We start from the raw sequence: 22,339 nt of genomic DNA on the forward strand, positions 1-22,339 counted from the left end.
CAGAGATACATTGCCTATTGCTGATATATAAAGTAAGAGCAGTTTTCATAGCGCACACATCAGATGGAACAAAAACAGAAATTCAGACGCAGGTGGTTGAAAATAAGGTTGTAATTGCTCACCAGTGCTCCTTCCAGGCAGGTAGCATAATGGTAGCCTCTGCCCATGATCAGTACACTCTTCTGCTGGTACAGCTCTGTCGCCAGCTTCTGGATCTCATCATCCAAACTGAGGACCTCCTTAATGAGATCTAACACACGGAACAGAAAAAAAACAAATATGATTTGAGGATTTTTTTAAAAAGTGGGAGCAACAATTTAATAGTAGCATAATCTAGAGTAAAATACTGTGTCAGCATGCTGCTGCTGTCACATGGACTATTGTTGGGCAGGGAGCGGCAGAGCAGCCAGACATTTCTCATTAATTCACAATTAGGGACATACCATCATATGCTTTAGATCCAGAGAAGCATGCAAGGGCCTACAGTCTTCTGTAGTCTTCCCTCTTTCTCTCACTTTTTAGCTTCCTCTCCCAAGAGGATTGTTTGAACAAACTACAAAAATGTAACAGGCTTACGATGTACGCGATCTTTGCTCCGAGACTGGGTTTACCATGCATATACATTTTAATCTAACGTATGATTAGAATTTCGCTGGCTAAACCAGAATGCTGATGGCTTGATTTACCTGGAAGCACTCTCAGGCCCTGGATTATCTCACGGCGTCTGGGCTGCATGGAGATCCTGTCATCGCACATCAGGAGTGCAAACATGATCAGGGCCACAAACTGGCTGGTGTAAGCCTGCAGAGCACAGAGTCGGAAAGGCAAAGTTTGTATGTTATTAATGTTAGCACTGTATTCAGATGTGGGCCTCTTTCACATTTGATTGTTTTTCTTATCCATTGATTTATAAAAGATGTCCGATGACGCATAAATGTAGAAACGGTCCCAAATCATCACAATATTGCTTGTTGTGACCTGTTAACTAAAGGTATTGTAGTTTTCCTGTTTTGCTGCCTCATTACAAAGAGCAGCAAACAGATCCTGACTTGAGCCTCTATTTCAGCAGGGTTATGAGTCTGTGCCTACGGTCTCTCTGTTTTGACAGTGAACTCCAGCTAATAATCTGCACCAGATGAGAAACTGAAGGAGAGGTGGGTTTTAGAACTCGCCAAACAGAATTAGGATGCATGCAGATGAGCTCAGGCAAGCTAGCACTGATCATCCTGGAAAACTTTGTGAACACACACACACACAACATCGCATCAGAAGGCACGCTCTCTGATCACTCTGGAAATGTCACAGCTGAAAACACCAGCACATCTGAGACTCGATGCCTGCCGTCATCACCGCCCACTCTCCTCTTAGTTCCTTCATCTCCGAGCACGTTTGGAGGCCTTCCATGCCCATTTGGGAGATTTAATCAGTGCTAGGGTGAAGCCAAGTCATTTCACGGGACCCTCAGGACTCAGAAATGCCAGTGTCTTGGGCCAAGAAAATAGCTGTAAAACCTTTACACAGTTTTTTTCCCCCACTGACAGCACGCTAACCACAATCCCTCAGAACTCTGACAGTCTGTGCTGTCGGGTCAGATGTGGAAACGTATTTAATCCACATAGTAAACTGTGGTGTTTCTGTGTTCATGTCACCAACTTTGTTTCATGCAGAACATGGCAACTGTTAGGCTACAAAGATGACCACGTTTACATATAGCTGAAACATGAAAGGATTTCTCACACACACACACACACACACACACAGTAACACACAGTAACACACAGTAACACACACAACACACAGTAACACACACACATACAGAAACAACACACACACACACACTGGTGGACTAGAAAACAAACTTTGGAACCCTGTAAATTCCCAATGGATGCTCTTAGGTAATTCTTAAAGACAGCCTTCTTCCATTCTCTGTCAGCTGACGTGCCAGAAGGATTTGCCTTTTGATAGCATCAAAGTATTTTGTCTCAACTTATTCCATAAATCTTGAATAAGATCAGACGAATTGGAAAAAACTTTTTTTTTTTCCCCCACTCTTCTCCAGTTTACAAATTAGCATGAAACAGAGAAAGTAGATGAATTTGGAGTCATTTAGCAGTTGGGTGCGATACATGTTCTCCAGTGATCTGATGAGCTAGGTTGTCAGCATTTGGTCAAGCTGGGTGTGGGGATGTGGCCCAGCCAGCCAAGCACTAAATGATGGCGTCTTTGAGGCGTGCTCTGGGGCTTTGGAGCAGCGCAACAGTCGCTGAGCCAAGCCCCAGGGCCGGGCCAGGGAGGGACCTGCTCCATTCTCTCCCGCTCCCTCCTCGCTAGCTGGGGCTCCACCACGTCCCTGCTCTGCTCTGCTCTGCTCTGAGTCCAAACTGGCAAATCCTTTTGGTTTCGAAAAGGAGTTGAGGGAGAAGTTTTAGAAAACCCAAGGATCCTAGCTTTACATGAGTTGAGATGAGAATATCAGGCTTCTTCATCTCCCCGTGGGATCAGATTGGAGGAAAATGTCAGCTTCCAATAGGCGGGGCCAGACTCACAATGGAGTTTTCATCTGGGTTTCATTCAGTATCGGTGGGCGTCGAGTTCATTTATGGGATTATGCAACAAATTGATGTACAGTTTCTTCAAGCTCAGTATATAAAAAAAAAGGGGTCAGTTCAACCAAAATATGATATAATATATTAAAAGACAGTTCTCATGGGAACGCATAAAAATGTAATATAAATATACAAATTATTTTTCCTCCACCGAGTTCAGTGGGGCTTGGTCAGTTAACAGGACCTGGCAAAAGTATAAATATATAAATCTCTGCTGGCTGTTTACATCCACTTGAATTGTTACCAACTGGTCTGTCCAAAAGTATTGGCAAATGTACGTTAATTAAAGGTAGGGCTGCAACTAATGATTAGTTTGCTAGCGTCTCAGTCTATTAAATGTCTATAGAATACTTTAAAAATGTCCATCACAATTTTTAAGAACTATGGTGATGTCTTCAAAGGCGCTTTTTTGTCTGACCAACAGTTCAAAAGCCAAAGATATTAAATTTCCTATTATAGACTGGAACACATGAATCTTTGGCATTTTTACATTAAAAACTGACTTAAACAAGTAACTGACTAAAATCAAATCAACTAATTATTTGAGCTCTAATTAAAAGAGAAAGTCTGGATTATTGGGAGCATTTCATAGCAACAGTCTTGGAGGAGGAAAATAAGTTTAATTGCATTTTGTGTGCCCTAAACCTTTATCTGAAAAATGCATGTTTGTAGATGTAGATCACGTGTGTACTATTTCAGTCACATGAGACAGTGTGTGATAAATGTGACTTGTGGTAAAAACATTATGGTGCGTAAAGTCCAGACTCACCTTGGTGCTGGCTACTCCGATCTCAGGCCCGGCATTGATGTGGACTCCGCAGTCGGTCTCCCTGGAGATGGAGCTGCCCACCGTGTTGGTGATGCCCACAGTCAGAGCTCCTCTCTCTTTACAGTAGCGCAGGGCCATGAGGCTGTCAGCAGTCTCCCCTGGAGGATTGGCAGGAATGGAAAAACATAACAGTTTATGCAATGTAACAGTTCTGACAATAAAATTATGCTGATTTATTAGTTTGTTAGGAAATAGTTTTTGCGCCACACAGGCCTCTGATTTGAAACAGCGTCATAGAAAAACCACCACAGAAATCTCACATGTTGAAAAAAATAAATCACCACCCACAAAAAAAGCCACACACATTCAGAAAACTACAGCAAAGCAGTATAGATACACAAATCCGATGACTTAACAATTTGCTAAGACTTAAGCTGAGCACCAGACAAGATAAATTAGGAAGAACCAGAGTGTCTCCCAGGGATGGAAAGTGGAGGACAAATGGGGAATGTGCACTCGATCAAGTCCAAATGACACTGGCCTCCCTACCTGACTGGCTGATAAAGAAGCAGACGTCGTCTCGGAAGACGGGAGTGTTCCTGTCTAAAAAGTCGCTGGCCAGCTCCACCATGACAGGCAGCTCGGTCAGCTCCTCCAGGACCTGGCGGGTCTGGGAAAAGAAACAGTGCGCTGCTCAGCATCATTCTGTTAAAACAAGCCAGTCGGGCTCAGAGCAGAGAAGGTGCCAGCACACAAAGCTCACACCTGTGTGCACAAAATAGACATTACATTTTAAACTAGTCTGATGGAGTTAATGTGGATGGCAATGCAGACATGTTTCCATTAGGTGCATCTACACCAAAGAAGAAAAGGCATTTGGTTAGTGGCAACTCACCGCCACCCCGGCGTGGTAGCTGGTGCCGCAGGCAATAAGGATAAGTCGCCGACACCTCTGGATCTCTTTGATGTGGTCCTTCAGTCCACCCAGGATCACTGAAAAGCAAACCGAACGGCTAATCCATCATTCTGCCCCGTTATTTTCCACCTCATAAAAAAAAAAGACCACAAAGAGCCCATGAGAGCGCTGCGAAAAAAAGTTTTAACAAAAAACTCACTAGTTTTACATATTTCGCTCTTTTTTGTTTTTACATGAATGTAGCTCAGTTAAGTCCCTTCCACTCAAAAATGATTTCTTCTTGTTCCTACAGATGGATTTATGGATTTTTGACCTTCACTGTGCAGAATGATGTATGGCTGCGTTTGACACTAAAAAGGATGTTTACACATTCATCTGCTGAAAGTGGAAAGTTTCTCTGATCTGATTTTAAGGGGCGGGCATACGTGTATGATATGTGACATCACAAGTAGTTTGGCAGTCAGTCCTGGTCCAGTTTGCAACTTATACAAGTTTGATGTAGAAATTTGAAGCCACCAATGCACATACACTGAGAATGGACTTTACAGTGAACTAGGAGACAGCAGAAGAGAACATCAGAAATAAACTACAAATTGTATATTAATAGATTTCTATATATTTAAAAGGAGATAGGAGTATATGCCCTTTTAAGGATGCGGAAATTATACCTTTTTGTGGAAAAAAATATATCAGACACACTTTATTGTTCCTAGCAGACTATTTGTATACATGTCTTAAAACATTTTGGGGAATTTTTAAATCTAAACAACCACAATTTTAGTTTGGGTAGAATTTGTTTTAAAACTAAGATTATTAATGACATGCAGGGAGTAAATAAAATAATCTATATATGTTCTTATGTGCTTTACTTTTCAGAAACACTGAAGATAAGAAGTGTGTTTGAGCAAAATGCATGAAGGGATAGAGACAGAGGGATAGGAGTGTTTTTACACGAGTGCTCCGCTGAGAAAACGAATCAGACCCCACTCTAACCTGTGTTGTTGTCGAAGTTGATTCTCCCCCTCATGGTGTTGACCACAGACTCGGGCTGCTCAAAGATCTCCTTCTGCATGAAGGAGCTGTAGTTGCCTGAGGTGGGAGGATCAGAAATAAGAGGAACATTTCCAACACTAGTTTAAAAAAAAAAAAAAGAAAAAAGGGTAAATGCCTCTTAAGAACACCGAGATGGACTTTTTACAAAGTGTAAGTCCACATGAGGCCCTCTGAAAGGGTCTTGTTGACACACATTAAGTACCTGAAAATGCAAACCACAGCCTCCTAGAGGAGCAAGAAAAGTCTTAACAATGTTTTACTCATAATTAGGCTTTCCTGGAAATGTAGGGAGTTACGGTCTTTTTGTTGCTTTATTAACTCAGAGCCACAGGGTAGGTCAACCCTTGCATGGAGGAAAAACAAACATGAGACATCAAGGAGATAGTGTTTTTCCATCAATAATAAACTGTGACAGTGAAATATGCAAGCTTTTGTCAGCCTCCCTCTGACAACAATTTGGGTCATGCGAATTAGGTTATTCAGCAGAATGGCTCCAGAAACTGAAAGGAGGAGAGAGGCTGAGTAATGACAGGACCACAAAGGAATGTAGAGACCAGCCAACATCAGTTTACCTCTGCCCTCTGCTGGACAACTGAGGAAGAGTCAGTGGAGAACGAAATAAAAGCAATTCAGACTTATAATGAATTAAAGTTATTGCTTTTTTATTGTAAGTTCCCTAACTTAATGACATAGCAGCAGGTTAACGCAAACAATTTTCTAACCTGATACACATTTGCTGGTTGTAGCTTCTCAGAAAAGAGGATTTACTGCTTGTTTGTAATATTATTTTGGTTCAGATAAAACATGCAATTTAAAAGACATCACTTTGGGCTCAGGGAACTTGGGATAGATGGTTTTCTCTGCTTTCTCCACTAACATATTTGGCAGATTAATCAATAATGAAATGGTGAAATGCAGCCCTAATCCCTTAAGGGGTAGTTTGACATTTTGGGAAATAGGTTTATTCGCGTCCTTGACAAGAGTTAAAATACATCCACACTACTATGTTTTACTTTTAAAAATACATACGTTTCGCTAAGATAAGATTGACACCTCGTTCATGTCTGCAGGGTAAATATGAAGCTAACAGCCAACCACCTGTTAGCTTAGCACAAATACTAGAAACGGGTCTAAAATCAACAGTTAACTGTTTTATTACTGAGATAATATTTCTTGGCTGGAACTAGTAACTAACTTCCTAATTTTCTTCCTCACTTTCTTCCTCACTCATGGAGTATGACATTTGAGACATGAGAATTTATTTTGTCATCTAACCCTCAACAATAAATCATTTAAAAAGGACCAGTGTGTAGGATTTAGAGGCATACAGCAGTAAAAGTAAAGTGGCTTCGGGGTGCAACTGATCTAGCAGGGTTGTAACTACCTGGATGTTAACAAGGATGGCCTAAGGGCTGGATGTTAAAAGCCAGTTCAGCTATATAAGCAGCCAGTCTCTCATTAAGACTTACACAATAATAACAGGGTTCAGGACAAAATTACAAGGCAGTGCGGCCAGAGGAAATGAATGATGGGGAGAAAATGAACAGAACAAAGGTCGACCTTCCACTCACCCTTCATGATCTGCTGTAGTTCCATCTGCAGGGTCTGGATGGCGCGGGCTGGATAGTCTCCGGCCCTACGCTTTATCCTGTGGATGGACAGCCGGCCTTCCATCACTGCAGCGACATCGTCGTCCTCCAGGAAGATCACACGGTTTGTGTGCTCGATCACAGCACTGTCGTGATGAGAGGGATGGGCCAAAAACATCAAACATTTGATTTACACTCCAGAGATGAATGGAACTGGGGAGCAAGAATGTTTGGACACTGTAAAAAGGTGGCAAAATACAGGTATCTGCTTACCTTGCATCAGAGGCAAAGTAGTACTCCACAGCTTTCTCGTCCACAGGGAACAGGCAGGTGTCCTGGTCGGCCCTGGGTAGGGCACTGCAGCCTTTCTTGTCTTTACCGGCTGAGAACAAAGAGAAAGTAGGCCTCAGTCGCACTTACGCAATCACACGCGAAAAAATTAGACTAAAAACAGAAGTTTAAACTTACAGGACCGGTAGAGCACAGGAATATGATCTGTGGACAGCTTGTGATCACTTCTCACTCCCATCAGCAGCGGACTTCCCCTCCTGCACAGGAACATTTGTATGAGCAAACAACACCTTCATCTGCAATAACTAACTTCAGTCTGACAGCATCAGTGGGAGTGTACCTTGTGCCGACTGCCTCTCCGGGGTAGTGGACACTCTTGAAGACCAGGGCAAAAGCTCCCTCCTGACAGGTGAAAGAACACACATATCAGACATGCCGTTTCATCTGCTGATCACTTCCAAGTGCAGCTGTGTGCACGAGCAGGTCCTTACCAGCTGCTGGGTCACCCGCTCCACCAGTGTGGCAAAATTGATGTCATCACTCTCCCGGTTGTCATACATGTACTTCACAAGCTTGGCGATGGTCTCTGTGTCAGTCTCTGACTCAAACTCATAGCCTTTGCTCTCCTGTGGAGATGGAGAAAGAGAATTAGTCCTGCCTCCTGTCACTGTGAAGAAAAGGCATCTAGAATAACTTATGAAAGATATTTGCTCACCAAGAATTTCCTCAGGTCTTTGTAGTTGGTGATAATTCCATTGTGAATGACAATGAACTCTGCAGAGCAGAAATCACAAAAAAACAACAACTTTAATATATCAAAGGAATAACTGAGCTGTTGTGGAATACAAGGTAAAATATTTAGCTATGTGAGGCGAGTTAACCTTCTACCTTAAACACAACTGACCATTTGTCTTGTCAGATCTATGTGGATGGCTGTTAACCGGGCTCGGTACACCGTGGGTGGCCCAGCGGGTGTGAGCAATGCCGAGGTGAACATCAAACTCCACATCCAGGTCAATATCCTGCTGTTCTAAAGGTCGGACAAACACAACGCAGATAATATTAAGTATCCCAGCTGTAGCACAGTTTACAGGATGACCAATCAAGGCCCCATGACATGTCATGTGAACAACTTCCTCTCAGCTTACTATGGATCTCCTCATCAAGAGCCTTCACTTTTCCACGTTGCTTGATCAGTTGGATAGACTTGGCATTTGACTCCCAGTCTTTGCCATTGCCGGCATCGATACCGACACCTGATGAAAGAAAAAGAAATATCGTGAGAATTAATGCAATTAATGTCATGTTTTTTGGTCTAATAACTACAACTATTGTTATATAGCTGCTGCTACACTAAACTAATGCATGGAACTGCGCAGAATGCAAATAGCATAAGGTAAATTAGCTCCATTATTGGTGCAGTAACTATAACCCACCAACATGATAACGACTGTTCAATAATTCACAGTGAACATCCGTCTTGCTGTGACCGTAATAGGTTAGTAATAAGTTTGATTGATAAAAAACATTTTTAAGCTGCAATAACGTTATACTGGACACACTGTAAATATTATCAACAACTTGGTTGCATTATCAGAATAAATATGGAGCAAGTAGACACTGAGGGAAAGAGGCCTTGATAAAAACAGAGTGTGTCTCGGTGATATGAGCCTTTTCCATGTCTCTCACCAGCTGAGTCGTAGCCTCTGTACTCCAGACGTTGCAGGCCTTTGAGAAGGATCTCAAGGATCTCACGGCGAGTCCTTGGCACATGATAGTTGAGATAGGCAAAGATTCCTGTGGAGAAGGACAAAATGTTGTGATTTAGTGCTGTGTTCTTCTTTAAAAGGTCTGCTTAGAAATGCAGCTGCAAGCGCAGACTGATTGAAATGTCTGCTACATCCAGCTGACTCTCAGTGCTTAATGCCATTTGCAGCTGTGCAGCCCTAGTATCACCCAAGTGAGTTTGTGCCACTGCATGTGGATTTAAGAAACAGAAAGGACTCGGGCTGGGTGATATGGCTGAAATAAATATCATAAATATTAATATCAATATTTTTGTGCAATACATTTGTAAACATTTTTTAATCACTTTGTTCAGCTTTTAATTAAAAATCTGCTTGGAATCCTTTATTTGCACCAATGCAATTTGTAAAAGCAAAAAAACATGCTATAATAATACTGTATAATACAAGTCCACCAGTAGTCGATACAGAGATAATATTTATTTAAGACGAGAGTTAATATGTCAAGATGGCTGCTGAAACCATGAAAACTGTAATGTCATTCTAAGTAGGACAAGCATTACTTAGTGACGTCAGCCTGCGCTATTTAATTATTTATTTATTTTATTCGGAATTTCCCTATTGTGGGACAAATAAAGGAATATCTTATCTTATCTTAAGATTACATGTCAAAACTCTATGGTGGGTCAAGCCTGAGAAACCAGTTTTACAGGAGAGGTTACTGCACAACGAAAAGCAGATGATGTTTTCTGTCTGTGCAGTAAGACCTGTTGGGGGACAACTGAGTTCTAACGATGTGGTGATTTGCAAGCTGATATCTCCTGCCTAGAGTGGAATAGGCGAAAGAAGTTACACAAGAAATCCCATTCAAGATGTTTTGGTTTCAGTCCAGCATACTTAACTATACATAACTATGACTCCACACTATCTTGGCAAGAATCTACATATCATTTTACGATGTTTACAGACTGAGACAGAAAACTGACCCGAAGGCTGTTATGGTTGTATATCATGCCGACATTAATCAAGACATAAGCATTCAATTGACACATTTCAGCAATAATCATGAAGGCATCCACAGCCAGTCCAATTTTTACCCAGGGAGTAACTCACACTGAAACACAGCCCTGTTAGAGAGCTAAACACTGACGGATAAATGCAAATGTAGAACCAGAGGGCCGCCTGGTTCAACAGAGCATCCATTCAGAAGAGCAGGTGATCGAGAGGGGCAGCAAGGAGCAAAACAGCCAAGGAAAAGTGTTCCCGAGACCCAACGTGTTTAACAAGACTCAAATAAAATGAACCAGAACAGAGTGACACCTGTGACAGTAGATATCAACAGTGAAGCTTTTATTTTAACATCCTAAAAATACCAACTACTCTTATCTGGTCTGAAGATTGTAGGTGACAGTGATGGGAGACAGAGAGGCATCAGCTTTCAGTCAGTGTGTGTGTGTGTGTGTGTGTGTGTGTGTGAGAAGACAGACAATACGAGACATGGACAGATAAAAGCAAAGCATCTCTACTACATTTCCCAATTCACCACATTTTCCATTTTGTCTCAATAAAAGTTTAACCTCACTGCCCCGGAAGACAGCGTGTTAAGTTACATCCCATCAATGGACACTGCTGTTCTTTCATTTTTAGACAGTATATTAAAGACTCCTGTTCGGACACAATGGCATTATTGAATCAACAAAACAGAGCAACAAAAAAGGTTTAAATGGAAAATTACGCGATGTACGTAATGTCACCGCAAAGCACGTAAACCTGTGTCGTTAGCAGGAAGAAAGCCGGACGTCGTGTTAACGTTATCTACAGATGTCGCGTCGCTGTTGGTCACTATTAACTTCATATCACACAGAAAAGCGTTACCAGTAAAAACAAAAAAACACCGGTTGTTTTATATCCGGCGAAAAAAAAATTACGTTATTCAGAAAAACTACGCAAATGTTTAGCCTAGCCACCTCGAGCTAATTTCAATTGACCTGCAGCTTTTAGGCTTAACTAACGATGGCAGCAGTGTTTTCAGATTTAATAACCTACTTGTTCCGTTAAATGAGGAATAAGACTGAATAATATAAACGTATAAATGCCCGTACTCACCACACATGTCTACAGTCTGGTTGCCAGTTACAGCTACTGGTGTAGCTGCTGGGAACGCCTGTCGGATAAGCTTCGCCCACTCTGACTCCACTGGATGACAGCCAACCGCCTTCTTCCACGGCGCCGTCTGATTGGTCGAGCGGCCTGTCAATCAAGATGCACCCACTGACGCGGGCACTCCTGACGTGGCAGCAGGATCAGGATGCAGATCCGTGGGCAGGGACCCGCCGAGAGCCAGACCCTCCTGCTGCTATTCATCACCGCTAGAGTCAACATCAGCGCACAACCACAGGCCTGTGCCCTCTGCCAACTGCACAGGGATGTAAAAAGTCTGATAGGACAGTGTGGATTATTGTTTAGAGGAGTAATGGTTGATATAAAGGTCAAATGACGAATGCGCGTAAAGCTTCCAGTAGATGCAGCCAGGAAGTTAGAAATACTACAGACTGTAAGGTCCTCCTGCACAACCCACACAGCTTTCTGAAAATAAGTCACCAAAACGCTGTGAAATGTGTATTTGTTGTATTTAAAATAGCCCAACTCTTCACTTTTCACTGATTAAATGTGATTTTATAAATAGTATGTCAAAGCCATCTCTATGCTGCCAGGTGTGTGACACTGGTGGAGAATGATATTTTGTTTTAATATAGTTAATTTGATCACATTTAACGTTTGTCAAATTAAAACATCAGTATTAGCCTTGAAAAACATTTTATTTCTCCTCCTTATGTCAAATTAACATAAAGATTAACATACACGATCCTAGTTACTTTAGTTTTTTGCCCTACTTTAGTAAGGCAACAAAAGAAATGTGACTATTAGCATTTGGCAAAAGTATTTCTAAATGTAAAATGACAAAAACAATAAAAGGAAAAAAGTTAATAAAATAGTATGACTAATCTAGCAACTGTAGTCTTGTGTTTGTTTTGGAGAAGGCTTGTAAAAAAAAGCAGTATTGTGTAATATTAAGCAAATCAAATATTAACTCCACACACACAACAAAATACTGTCAGATTAGGAGGCACAGCAGTCATAAAATACTTCAATAAACTTTATTTATATACATACAGTATATGTATTAACAAGCAACTGATTCAGTAAAGGTGTAACAATGTGAAATAATAAATACATTTTATTTCAGCTCTGCAGTCATGAGTTTCTAAGACTGGGCTCTTTAGTCCCAATTTTTAAAATACTGCCATAGTATATAAAATACCCCAAAAATCTATGATAACTGTATGAATAATGATGACGTTGAGCTCTCTGACACAGGTATGCTATACACCACATCATTTTATTGCATCTATGGATTACAGGAAGTGTCCGGGGGGAAGGGAGGAATGTGAAAACGTGGTTCTGGTTTCAGTATAGTTCAAACTTGAGCCGCCTCCTCTTCCTCGTCCTTCACCTGTGGAAAAAGAAATAAGTTTAGTTAACATTTTCAAGTATTTTCTTTAGTGCAATTTTATGTGCTATTAAACATGTTTATGTATCTGGCAATTATGTGTAATGACAAGGCACATGTCCATTAATACAGTTAGTCAATCATTAAAAAATACGACATAAAATATCTGTTTGAAAAGCCTTGGCCACCTCTAAAATGTAATTTTTGTAACAAATGACTTTAGGCCTGTAGTATATTCAGCACAAAATATAAACTTTTAAGCCCATTATTAAACAAAACCACTGTCTTGCGCTATAATAAATCAAGCAGTTTATTGTTGAATCTGCACCTTATCTCTGAGTGGATGGCAGAGAATAAAGAGGTGGCAACAGGTGGTTTTTGCAATAAACTCGATTATTGTGTTAACATAAATGTGTTGCAATATGGTAACTGTTCATATCTCCTAGGTATATAGTTATCAAATATATGTCGATTACTGTCCTAGCCCTAACTATGACGCAAAACATGGCAGAATAAAAAATATTAATGAGGAAGTCAGAAAGAAGAAGCGTGCATTACTGTAACTAAATTAGGCAGCATGTGTACAACATAGTATAATCTGACAGGAGAACAAACCTGCTCCACTGATTCAACTTCAGGGACGTAAAACTGTAGCATGTTCTGGATTCCACTCTTTAAAGTAATAATGGAACTGGGACAACTGGTGCAGGAGCCCTGCAGTTTCAGTTTAACGATGCCGTCTTCAAACCCCCGATACAGAACATCGCCTCCATCCTCCTGGACTGTTGGCCTGGGGAAGAAGAACATCAACAAGTGAGGAAAAGGGAGAGACAGCCATTGTCATAGGGAACAGACAATGATATTGGAGTGCATCTTCACAAGCAGCTACCTTATTCGAGTATCCAGCAGTTCTTTGATCATAGCAACTACTTCATCATCGTCATCTGATGGTGCTGAAAAGACACATGGAGGTACTTTAGCATTTACAAACAGCTTGCCTTACTAGTTCAGGTGTCTATTTCAGTGTTTTGCCTGCACGTCTGGTTACAGTCCTTACCTGTGTCCGCATTAGGTGTGCTATCCTCATTCACAACTGGAAGTCCAGAAGTGAAAAAGTCCATAATGGCAGCAAATACATCAGGCTTGATTACTTTCCATTCCATATTGGCATCAGTCTAAATAGAGAAAGAAAGGAAAAAAGTTATTCCAAGAAATTACATTACAACATGCTGCATTATGAGGTATACTGTACATAACTTGGACCTGGTTTTACCTTTGATATGGTGATAAAGTCAGGGCCCAGGAACACACCCGTTACTCCATCAATTCTAAACAGCTGTCTAAAGACAACACAGAACATCAGAGAGGTTTTGTAGGGGGGATGAATTTGGGATGAATTACAAAGTTATATTGACACTTGAAAAGTTTTAAAATGTTAAAAAATAACAGAAACTTTGTGTATAAAAGAAAGAAAATTGTACATATACACATGCATTATCTATGCCCACATGTGTATGACTTATATATCATAATTCTAATTTAATATATTACTTTTACAGCACTTACAGTATTTCCCTTTACAATTATTGACATTGAATGATTCAAAGCTTATTTCGATTTAAAAGCTCAGACAAGCAACCGCAGTAACATATTCTAATAATGCATTGGAGGACACACATTGTCAGATAGGGAACACTGGGCTCAGCTTTAAGGACAATGGCTGCAGATTCAACCTAAGGAACATTCAGAAGTCTTACTGCTATTACTGTGCTCAACAATAATTAAAACTTACAGGCATTGCTTTGGTTCTCATGCAACCGGTCTAGCAAGTGAATAACTCTTCATAGGTGACTTGCCAAACATAGGTGTAACTAATAATAATAATGGCTACATACCATTTAGTTATGAAACAGTGGAACATAGCCAGCATTAATATCGTTTTTGAAACCAGTAATTTTCCTGCAGCGCTGAATCAAAATGCCTGCTATGAAAACGATTTAATAATCTCCTGTCAGTAACTTTGTATTTAAGGAAGTTATATACCTGGCTAAGGGAGAGCAGTGCGCGTCACGGGGGCCGGCAAAATTCATGGTTCCTGATTCAAGAACTGTACAACCTGGCAGAAACTTTAGGCTGTTTGGATTTGGTGTGTCCTGTGTCTGCACAAACATGGTCCTTGCTGGAGAGAGAGAAAAACAGAACAGTTAAGAATGTAACATCATTATAGTGTTATCTCCAAGCTAGAGAGCAACAGGGGTGCGACAGGGATACAAACCAGGAACAACCCAATGGGGGTTTTGTGGCCATCTGTTTGAGACTCCTGTGTTATGTGAAGGCCAGTGTAATCCGGCGCTCTGATATCCACTGCCAGCAAGGCTGAGACAACACAAAAGAGAGATTAAAAATGTTACTGCCAGTGGTGGAAGAAGTACTCAGATAAGATCGGCTAACAGTATTAAAGTACTGGCATCACAATAAGCTTAAATTCCCAAAAGTAAAAGTACTTATAATGCAGAATGGCCCATTTTCAGATTTGCAGATCATTGCATATTATACTATTATATTATAATTACTGATGAATATGTACATTGTTTTCGTGGTGTAGCTGGTAAAGCTGAGGGTAATTTTAACTAATTTATATACACCTGGGTGGCTTTTGAATTTCCCCCCTGGGGATCAATAAAGTCTTGAATCAACCTATTTTAATATGTCATCATTTATTTATTATATTTTGTATCAGTAATCTGAATCTGCAAAGTGACTGGTAACTAAAGTCGTCAGATAAATGAAGTGGAGTAAAGAAGTACAATATTTCCCTCTGAAATGTAGCGGAAAATGGAAATACTCAAGTAAAATACAAGTACCTCAAATTTGTAATTAATCACGCAAGCCTGTTTGATTCCCTTCCTTCCACTTGTGGATGTGGCAGTAACAGATTAAAGTAGGGAACAGTTGAGTAAGACTAATCTACTTAAAGTCGTTTTGTGCACAATACATAATTCCTTTGTAGCAGAAATTACATAGAGCAATGCAATCGAGCAATAAATACACCGGCCCTGCAATGACTCATGCATGCAGCACATTTATTTTTATCTTTTCTTGTGTTCGCCGAGGATAATGCAAAATGGATGTCATGTGGGCCTAGCTACTGGATTGTTGTCCTATTCATAGACAAATATCTCGTTTAATTTTAACTTAATTTAACTTGGACTAAGTTAAATGAGATTTCTTGACAAACCTCACTCTTTAATTTCTAAATGAAACCAGTTATCTACAAGTTCATATAAATTAGGTATAGATATAAACCATTATTCACCACCTTTACTATGACAAGCCTACAGCATTACTGGTGCAGCCAACTATTATCAGAAGTAGTGTAACTAGTTGTAACTGAGATGTGACTACATATTGTAGGTCAAGTTCCTAATCGATCAATTTCAAGTCAAAGACGACTTAACGAAGCCAAGAGCTCCAAACAAATCCAAGTCAAAGTTATAAAGATGTATGAACAGGGGGAACAATACAAACATGTTTCCAAGACATTAAATATCCCTCAGAGCTCAGTCCAATCATTGTACCATCATATCATCAGCAATATCTTAAATAACCAAAAAGCCACAAACTTGACAGTTTTGCAAAAACAACTTGTTAAACATTAAAACGTCCAGATGTGCACATGGACTCAAGGCAGCAACTACATTTAGACTTGAAGGGATTTATTCCTATGCATGATTGAATTAAATCCGTAGAGCAATAATATTCCATTAAACACTAGTTTTTTTTATTGAACAGTGCTTTAAACTGTTACTAACTGGCAGTGATCTAATTGGTAATAAATAATAAACATTATATTATTATTATCACGCTGCTCTAAAATGAAATTATCTGTCTGCGTCACTCTGAAAGCTACCTAGCCGCTAACAGCTACCGTCAGCCGGACTCTGGTCCTTAAGAGGTCGAAGCATCGTGCGCACATTGAAAGTCTAAATGAGAGGACGTCTCACTATCAAAGCGGACAGACGGGTGAACTTACGGACGCGCAAGTCTTGCTGAAATCCCCAACAACCTGCCGACCTGTCTGTAAGTCGCCATGTTTGTTGTGATTATCTAAAAAGAGAACGGAAGTGGTCCGGTACATTTGCGGAAGTGACGCAATATTATTGTGCGCTTGGTAAAGTCGTCCCCTCTACAACAACCGTCTGCTGTTTGCGGTAGCTCTGAAATAACATTAAGCTGCATCGAAAATGCCGAGTGGCAGAAACTTTAGGAGGAGAAGGGACTCGTCGGATGTGGAGGAGGATGAGACAACCAAAGAAGTCAGGTAAAGTATTTTATTTAAAGTCTAAACATGAACAACATGCTGACGGTCTCTTACGTAAGCTAACGTAGCCAACTGCTCCATTAAAGTTAAAAACGGGTTGACCTATTTGTTAACGGGAGTTTTGTCTTTGTTGTTTTGTATTTTTAGCCAACTATCATTTAATTAATGTGTATTTTTTTGGTCTTCCAGAGCAAAAGTAGAAGAGGCTAAAGAGCTTCAGAGTTTGCGGAAACGACAGACCGGAGTCAGGTAACCTGTGAATCTCAACACGTGTTTGTTTCTTAAACCATGAATACATTGCAGAAAGGCAAAGTCTCTGCAGTAAAATGAAACAACTGATATATAAATTAATATTCATTATTTCTCCTTTGTTTAGTGTGACCGCCCTGTTGGTAGGAGAGAAACTGCCACCAGAGTCTGAGATGGATGTAAGTGAACCTCTTGAATATTCATTTATTTTTAGGGTGAACCTGAGTATTTATGTGTTTAATGTTGCGTTTTATTACAGAATGATCCTTTTAAACTGAAGACTGGAGGGGTTGTAGACATGAAGAAAGTCAAAGACAGGAATAGGGACATGTAAGTAAATCTCTTGACTGCTTTAGTTTTTTTTAAGGCAGTGTTATTAACATAATGTGTGTGTACTTGTACTAAATGGAGAATGTTTGTAATCACATTGGACACTAATTTGCCTAACGGACTTCTCCTCCACGTACAGGACAGAAGACGAGACGGACCTCAACCTGGGCACCTCCTTTTCTGCTGAAACTAACAGAAGAGACGAGGATGCGGACATGTATGTCTCCTTTTTCCACTTGTGACATAGACACACATACAGACACACTCTCAGTCTCTTTGGCATTCAAAATGTGCTGAGTGGGCACACACTGGTCAGACTTGTTTGTATTTATTTACATGTTAAACAGCAATATTCAACACTTGCTTTATTTAAATGTGGAGGGCCAACGTGCTTGGTCTAGATCGGTCATTTTAGTCTTAAAGATAAGTGAATTTCCAGATACAAGATTGTATTTACAACATTTAGGACACAATTATTGATTCTCACACAAAGTGCTTTAATAGAAATATTTTAAAATGTTATTTTGCTTTCATGAATCTATCCTCACAGGATGAAATATATTGAGACAGAGCTGAAAAAGAAGAAGGGGTTGGTGGAAGCTGAGGAACAGAAAGTTAAGGTGAAGAATGCAGAGGACCACCTGTATGAGCTGCCCGAGAGCATCCGAGTCAATTCTGCCAAGAAGACAGAAGAGATGTTATCCAATCAGATGCTGAGTGGGATTCCTGAAGTTGATCTTGGCATTGAGTACGTACAGAAAAATCTCAAAATTATTATTAATATTTTTTTTTAATTCAGCAGTTCAGCACGTCACTGACCAGCTGAAAGGATGCAACCCTGTTACTGAGAGCCTGTTTCTGTCATTTCTTCCCCAGTGCAAAGATAAAGAACATTATCTTCACAGAGGAGGCAAAAGCCAAACTTCTGGCAGAACAGAGGAACAAGAAGAAAGACAACGGGACATCATTTGTACCCACCAACATCGCTGTGAACTACGTCCAACACAACCGCTGTGAGTTCTGTCGATCTGTAAACATCGGGGTTTAAACAGCGAGACGTGGAAGGTTGGTTAAATATGTAAATGTTTTGTTTTTCAGTCTATCACGAGGATGTGAATGCACCACAGAGGCACCACAGGCACAGAGAAGAGCCCAAAGCAAGGCCGCTGCGTGTGGGAGACACTGAGAAACCAGGTCCAGAGGGTAAGAGACTGGACAGCACAGATCCTTACAATATAGCAGTTCAGCAGCAGGCGGCAGGAAACTGTTTAATCATACTGCAGCACAATGATTAAACAGTGTACTTGTTTCTATAAACTCTCTGGCATTTGTGACTTTACTTGGAACGTTGTTTATACAAATAATATAAGGTTGCTCACTGCTCTTCTGAAACCTGTAATCTAATGATTTATACCTTCTGCTCCACTGCACAGCGCCGTCACCACCCAACTACCGCAAACGTCCAAACAACGAAAAGGCCACAGATGACTACCATTATGAGAAGTTCAAGAAGATGAATCGACGTTATTGAGGAGCTGGATGCATTGTTTTGTTTTTTTAAAAGGATGAATTAGTCGACTGGATGTCCATCTTTGTAAAGATTGCAGACTGGTTTTCTCAAACAACGATCAATCAGAGGACTCCCAAGAAAGTGTTGTGCTTTGTAAAGTTTGTAAATAGCTCTCTGTGGTTATCTGTCTACAGTACGTTTGCTTTGTGATGTGTTATGTTAAAGGAGGATTCCACATTATTGAAGAAATCATGTGGCTCCAGGTTGTCTGATGACCAAATAAGACTAGAATCTGTTAAGGAATAACAGAAGAAATGTTGACTGAGGTCTTATGAGAACTTTGCTTTTTAGTTCACTGTTAAGTTTTGACTTTTAGTTGTAGATTTGTATTTTTAGAACTTTCAAAAACAGATTGAATTAAAAACATAAAACCATCAGTTTTAAGTTCTTTAATGTGACCAGTGCTTGTAAGGGTAAAAAAAAGAACAGCAGAAATAAAACATTACAAAAAACATACTAAATAAACATAAGAACATACACTCATATTCAATACTTAAGGAAAAATATAAAAAAATGTTTACTGGTATTTAAATGTTGCAAAGGTACACTAAAAATCTATAAAGCTGTCTGCATGTTTTACTTCACTATTGTGTGTAAGTCAGTTTGAATAAGTCTTTTAAACTGGAAGGTTACATTTGATTTGTTTTACAGGGCATTCTCCTGATTCTAATAAGCTTTTCAGGTACATCTTGTTTAGTACTTTATTTTACTTTTCTCCTGTAATACAAGTTTATGCAAAAGAAATCCTCAATGCCAGTTTTTGTCCAACACAAAACAGTGGGAGACCTAATCAGACACTAGTCCACTATGTGTAATGGAAACTAAATGAGCAAAACCAATGAAGTCCAAACTGAGCACAAGTGCTCCAATCAGTGTCCACTTTTCTCCTCATGGTTTCTCTATAGAGGATGCTCCGTGTCCGTTGAGGTGCTGTTGGGGGTTTGTCTCCTGTGGAGGCGGTCCCTCCACGTCCTCTCGGTCACCCTGGGTAGAGCTGCAGCTGCTGCCCGGGGAGGCCCAGCTGTCTCGTCGGCGGTAGGCCTCACACAGTGGCAGATCAGTGCTGTCCCACTGACTGTAGCTGTGCGGAGCGGAAACCAGTAGGAGGCAAAGAATCAGCGCAGCACAGAAAGAGAGGAGCAGACAAGAGCGGCAGGTCAGAATAAGCACATTCATACACGTAGAGGAGCGCATAAGGGCAGGCATACAATAGAAGCATGGAGGTTATGCAGAAGCACTGGAAACTGGATCAATGCATAATACAGCTGTTTATTAATGAGACAATGTAGTCAGTAGTGTGACTTAATCAATTGTTGATTTCGAGTTCAGCAAAAAAGGTGCAATTAGTTGCTGATGGAGGAGAAAGCAGAGCGAGTGCAGCGAGGAAGGAAGGCCCACACCCAGCATGCTCCGAACAAGGCTGAGACACTTTAATACTTTCTCACAGAAAACAAGACAAACTACTACAGTGTTTTGTCTCTACTTTATTTCTTAATCATTCTGGGTCTATTGGAACAGCTGGCACAAACTGGTACACATGAACAACCCACAACATGTGTGATGGCGCGCATGGTTACAGCTTGAGTCCCTTGTGCTCTTAAGGACGGCATCAATTAAAAATAACCTAATTGCTTTTACAGAAAACGTCTATTTAAGAGACTCCTGGTAGCTTTAGATTTGACCTCCAATAAATAACAGCAAACAAGTCGTGTCGTATTTTACAGCCTATACCAAAGGTTCATCCACAGCCCATCTTTAAAATCTACCATCATTACATTTATGATTTAAATATTACATATAAATAATCTTCAATCAATGACACATTTATAAAAGTCTATATTCTGATATAGTTTTAGTTATTTCAATGTGTAATTCTTCTAAAGGGAGTTCACTTTCTCTACAAAACTTTGTGTTAACTTTGTCACAACCCTTCAAGTGTTTTAGTCATGTATTTGAATAAATTCTGGCCATTACTTTAAAATATTTTAGCTGTAAATGAACTAGGAGCAAAGGACTCTACTTACATTCCACTAAACCACTAAACCTCTCCCTGACAATATTTCTTAAAACCTCTCTCAAGCCTACTGGACACTGCAGACCAGTAAACTGAGACTCTGATCACCTATAAGAAAAGAAACCCAGCAGTAAATCAGTGCCAATGCATTCTGTTCTGAATTACGAGATGTATCCTTCTGGCTTTTTTCATACTGCATCAGTGAACTGCATTGAATGCTCAAAAACACATGTTGAACTGTGGTCGTTCCAAGAGCTGCTTACATTTACACACCGATGTTGTAGTTAACGCTGAAGTCCTCTCTGCTTTGATCAATTTACGACACACGTCACAGAGCAGAAATACAGTCAAGGCACTTAGTAATCAATAACACTTAGTGAGATGAGCTCCACCACAACGACCCTCAGCAATGCTTGGTGTTGATGAATGGTGCCGTTTGGATATGACGATGACATAAATTCAACCCACGTTTAGATGCGGGCGGAACTAAACCCTCCCTTGGGCTCAGCAGTGAATGGTAAAAGTGAGACGGTACATGGTGCCGGGCATGGGACAACAGAGGGGCGGTGGGATGGGGGGCAAGTATGAGCCTACTTGTACCTGGAGGAGTAATATTCTTCCTCAAGCTCATACAGGTCGATGGCGATCTCGTCACGGAGCGAGGTGAGCTTCTTGTCACACTCCTCCTGCAGCGAGCGGAGCTGCTGGTTCTGGAGGCTGATGGCGTCGTTCACGGAGGGAAAGTCGTTCAGAATCAGGAACTGCTTCAGATCGGACACCAGCTTCATCAGGGACTCACCGGCTCGGACCTGATGCAACAACACAGAGGGAATGAATCACAATGTTCTTTTCTGTTCCTGTTTCTGGACTGAAGACACCGTCAAAGCTACTCAAATGAATCCTAAAAGTCTAGAAGCAGTCTCAGTCGAACGTTCGCGTTGCATTTCACTTCAGCTTTAACGTCTTCAAGGAGCAGCGTGTAGGATTTAGTGGCATCGAGCGGTGCAGTCGCAGATTGCAGCTTCCTTGCTTTACCTTCCCCTTGCAAGCGCAAAGGAGAAACTACAGTGGCCACGAAATGCATGAAAGACGCGACCGGCCTGATCTAGAGTCAGTGTTTGGTTCTTTCTATTCTGGGCTACTAGTAGAAACACAGCGGCCTCCATGGAAGGCAACCTGCAGCATCTGTAGATAAATGACTTATTCTAAGGTGACAAAAACAGTTCTTATTTTCAGGTGATTACACTAATGCAAACATACCTATAAATACTATATTCAATATATTATATAAAATTTCTGCCAATAGATCCTCCTAAATGTTACACACTGGATATAATCATACCAGTTGTTCTGTTGTGGTTTTTTACTGTTTTTT

At 40.6% G+C, this 22,339-nt stretch overlaps 4 protein-coding genes across 6 annotated transcripts in view; 1 reads left to right on the forward strand and 3 right to left on the reverse strand.

Moving 5' to 3' along the window:
* LOC118325382 (glutamine--fructose-6-phosphate aminotransferase [isomerizing] 1) overlaps positions 1-11,152 on the reverse strand; it is a 15,206-nt gene extending 4,054 nt beyond the window's left edge. The window contains exons 1-16 of the mRNA XM_035658039.1: positions 11,076-11,152; positions 8,914-9,021; positions 8,373-8,480; positions 8,129-8,254; positions 7,940-7,998; positions 7,716-7,850; positions 7,565-7,626; positions 7,402-7,481; positions 7,207-7,315; positions 6,916-7,079; positions 5,285-5,380; positions 4,271-4,368; positions 3,925-4,045; positions 3,376-3,533; positions 687-801; positions 123-250 (exon numbers count right to left, since the gene is read on the reverse strand). Of these exons, the coding sequence (XP_035513932.1) occupies positions 123-250; positions 687-801; positions 3,376-3,533; positions 3,925-4,045; positions 4,271-4,368; positions 5,285-5,380; positions 6,916-7,079; positions 7,207-7,315; positions 7,402-7,481; positions 7,565-7,626; positions 7,716-7,850; positions 7,940-7,998; positions 8,129-8,254; positions 8,373-8,480; positions 8,914-9,021; positions 11,076-11,082 (1,674 nt within the window). The 5' untranslated portion in view covers positions 11,083-11,152. The remainder of the gene's footprint in view (positions 1-122; positions 251-686; positions 802-3,375; positions 3,534-3,924; positions 4,046-4,270; positions 4,369-5,284; positions 5,381-6,915; positions 7,080-7,206; positions 7,316-7,401; positions 7,482-7,564; positions 7,627-7,715; positions 7,851-7,939; positions 7,999-8,128; positions 8,255-8,372; positions 8,481-8,913; positions 9,022-11,075) is intronic.
* A 956-nt stretch (positions 11,153-12,108) lies between these two features.
* On the reverse strand, positions 12,109-16,646 carry nfu1 (NFU1 iron-sulfur cluster scaffold homolog (S. cerevisiae)). The gene is made up of 8 exons (XM_035658123.1): positions 16,514-16,646; positions 14,756-14,856; positions 14,524-14,659; positions 13,754-13,820; positions 13,538-13,655; positions 13,370-13,433; positions 13,096-13,270; positions 12,109-12,483 (listed from the first exon to the last, which is right to left on the reverse strand). The coding sequence occupies exons 1-8, from the start codon at positions 16,570-16,572 to the stop codon at positions 12,448-12,450; spliced, it is 756 nt and encodes a 251-aa protein (XP_035514016.1). The 5' UTR covers positions 16,573-16,646; the 3' UTR covers positions 12,109-12,447.
* Positions 16,629-19,327, forward strand: cunh9orf78 (chromosome unknown C9orf78 homolog). The gene is made up of 9 exons (XM_035658122.1): positions 16,629-16,801; positions 16,991-17,050; positions 17,178-17,229; positions 17,310-17,380; positions 17,520-17,597; positions 17,931-18,128; positions 18,257-18,393; positions 18,479-18,583; positions 18,814-19,327. The coding sequence occupies exons 1-9, from the start codon at positions 16,725-16,727 to the stop codon at positions 18,909-18,911; spliced, it is 876 nt and encodes a 291-aa protein (XP_035514015.1). The 5' UTR covers positions 16,629-16,724; the 3' UTR covers positions 18,912-19,327.
* A 310-nt stretch (positions 19,328-19,637) lies between these two features.
* Positions 19,638-22,339, reverse strand: part of med22 (mediator complex subunit 22) — a 4,134-nt gene continuing 1,432 nt past the window's right edge. For 2 of the 3 annotated variants that reach the window (XM_035658124.1, XM_035658125.1), the window contains exons 4-5: positions 21,565-21,773; positions 19,638-20,031 (exon numbers count right to left, since the gene is read on the reverse strand). In XM_035658124.1, the coding sequence (XP_035514017.1) occupies positions 19,839-20,031; positions 21,565-21,773 (402 nt within the window). In that variant the 3' untranslated portion in view covers positions 19,638-19,838. Of the gene's footprint in view, positions 20,032-20,414; positions 21,774-22,339 lie in introns of those variants that run through there. The other variant, XM_035658126.1, reaches the window with a different exon arrangement.

Source organism: Morone saxatilis, unplaced genomic scaffold (assembly GCF_004916995.1).
Source record: "Morone saxatilis isolate NCDOM2014 unplaced genomic scaffold, NCSU_SB_2.0 Contig16, whole genome shotgun sequence".
Taxonomy (NCBI): domain Eukaryota; kingdom Metazoa; phylum Chordata; class Actinopteri; family Moronidae; genus Morone; species Morone saxatilis.

Excerpts from the sequence above, each read along its gene's own strand:
- nfu1 (XM_035658123.1), bottom strand. The coding sequence starts at position 16,572 with ATGGCGACTTACAGACAGGTCGGCAGGTTGTTGGGGATTTCAGCAAGA. Across the intron at positions 14,857-16,513 it reads TCAGCAAGACTTGCGCGTCC|CCTTGCTGGCAGTGGATATC; the intron begins GTAAGTTCACCC and ends GTGTTGTCTCAG. Across the intron at positions 13,434-13,537 it reads CACACCTAATGCGGACACAG|CACCATCAGATGACGATGAT; the intron begins GTAAGGACTGTA and ends GTGTCTTTTCAG.
- cunh9orf78 (XM_035658122.1), top strand. The coding sequence starts at position 16,725 with ATGCCGAGTGGCAGAAACTTTAGGAGGAGAAGGGACTCGTCGGATGTG. Across the intron at positions 16,802-16,990 it reads GAGACAACCAAAGAAGTCAG|AGCAAAAGTAGAAGAGGCTA; the intron begins GTAAAGTATTTT and ends TTGGTCTTCCAG. Across the intron at positions 17,230-17,309 it reads CACCAGAGTCTGAGATGGAT|AATGATCCTTTTAAACTGAA; the intron begins GTAAGTGAACCT and ends GTTTTATTACAG.